Here is a 1,111-nt window from a genome sequence, read left to right on the forward strand (position 1 = left end):
GAATTATATTATGAATACTTATAATAATATTTGCAATGGTCTTATTAACATTTTCTCATACCTTTCAATTTAAAATGTTTATTAAAATTAAATAGATAATTTATATTACTATATGTTATTTAGCCTCTTTATAAGCAGTTTCCATTATTGTCTTATCCCTTATTATAAAATTTATTTTAAAAACAATATTATAAGAAATAAAAAAGTGTACTGAATATAGCAAATTCTAAGCAGATAACCAAAAACATTGCTAATTTAACATACATACATCCAAACTTTAATAAGCACATTCTATTGCTGTGGATGTTTAATCTAAACCACATTGTTAATTTGAAAGTTTAGCAATAAGTTTTTTATCAAAACCAACAGGTTAGCATTTATTATTTGCAATACAATATCTATATGTTAAAAAAATAATTTTTATGATTTCTTAAATTCTAAACTTACCCTTAAACACAAAATTCAATTTATGAGGACTATGATGTTTCTTACAGGCATAATTAGTTTACTGAATCTCTTCCAACATATGGAGGTAACAATTATTAAATTCTAAATTAATTATCTTAGCAATATCCTTTGTTCAAATTAACAATAACTATTTTTTAATTTTAAAGTGTTGAACTATTTAAACCTACCGTAAATTATAAATTTACTTTAAAGAGCCTAATTGGAAGTTTGTTAACCTAATTAAGCACAAATTCCAGTACTTTGAATACACCCTAAATACTATGAAGATTTAGCATACAAGATACATTATTTCTTGTCACTTGTTAAGCAAATAGTTTAGGTATCATTAAAACATTTATCAATAGTACCACTTTAAGGAGTTTAATCTTAATAAAAGCATTTATAATTAGTATCTCTACCAATAAATATAGATGACATTGATTAACAATTACCTCCTTAAGAACATCCATTACCAACTAATCCATAATCCACAGTTTATTAACATACTAATTTAATACCATCAAAACAAACAATTGGCAATTAAGCACATCTAAATTTTCAATAGAAAATAATTATTAAAACATTTAGTTTTAAAAAATTAAATATGCCAAAAAATCAAAGTTTTGTTTTTAAAAAAGTAAAAAATATTTAAATTTTTAAATTC

The 1,111-nt window shown here is 22.3% G+C and overlaps 1 protein-coding gene across 1 annotated transcript in view; it reads right to left on the bottom strand. All coding sequences in view use genetic code 6, as the record gives it.

Annotated features, from left to right (window-relative positions):
- Positions 1–109: 109 nt before the first annotated feature.
- The window catches only part of TTHERM_01646010 (hypothetical protein), a gene marked incomplete at both ends in the record, with an annotated part of 3,562 nt that continues 2,560 nt past the window's right edge, over positions 110–1,111 (bottom strand). The window contains 4 exons of the mRNA XM_001012888.3: positions 110–158; positions 261–398; positions 448–595; positions 654–997. Coding sequence (XP_001012888.3) covers positions 110–158; positions 261–398; positions 448–595; positions 654–997 — 679 coding nt within the window. The remainder of the gene's footprint in view (positions 159–260; positions 399–447; positions 596–653; positions 998–1,111) is intronic.

Source organism: Tetrahymena thermophila (genome assembly GCF_000189635.1).
Source record: "Tetrahymena thermophila SB210 genomic scaffold scf_8254695, whole genome shotgun sequence".
Classification (NCBI taxonomy): domain Eukaryota; phylum Ciliophora; class Oligohymenophorea; order Hymenostomatida; family Tetrahymenidae; genus Tetrahymena; species Tetrahymena thermophila.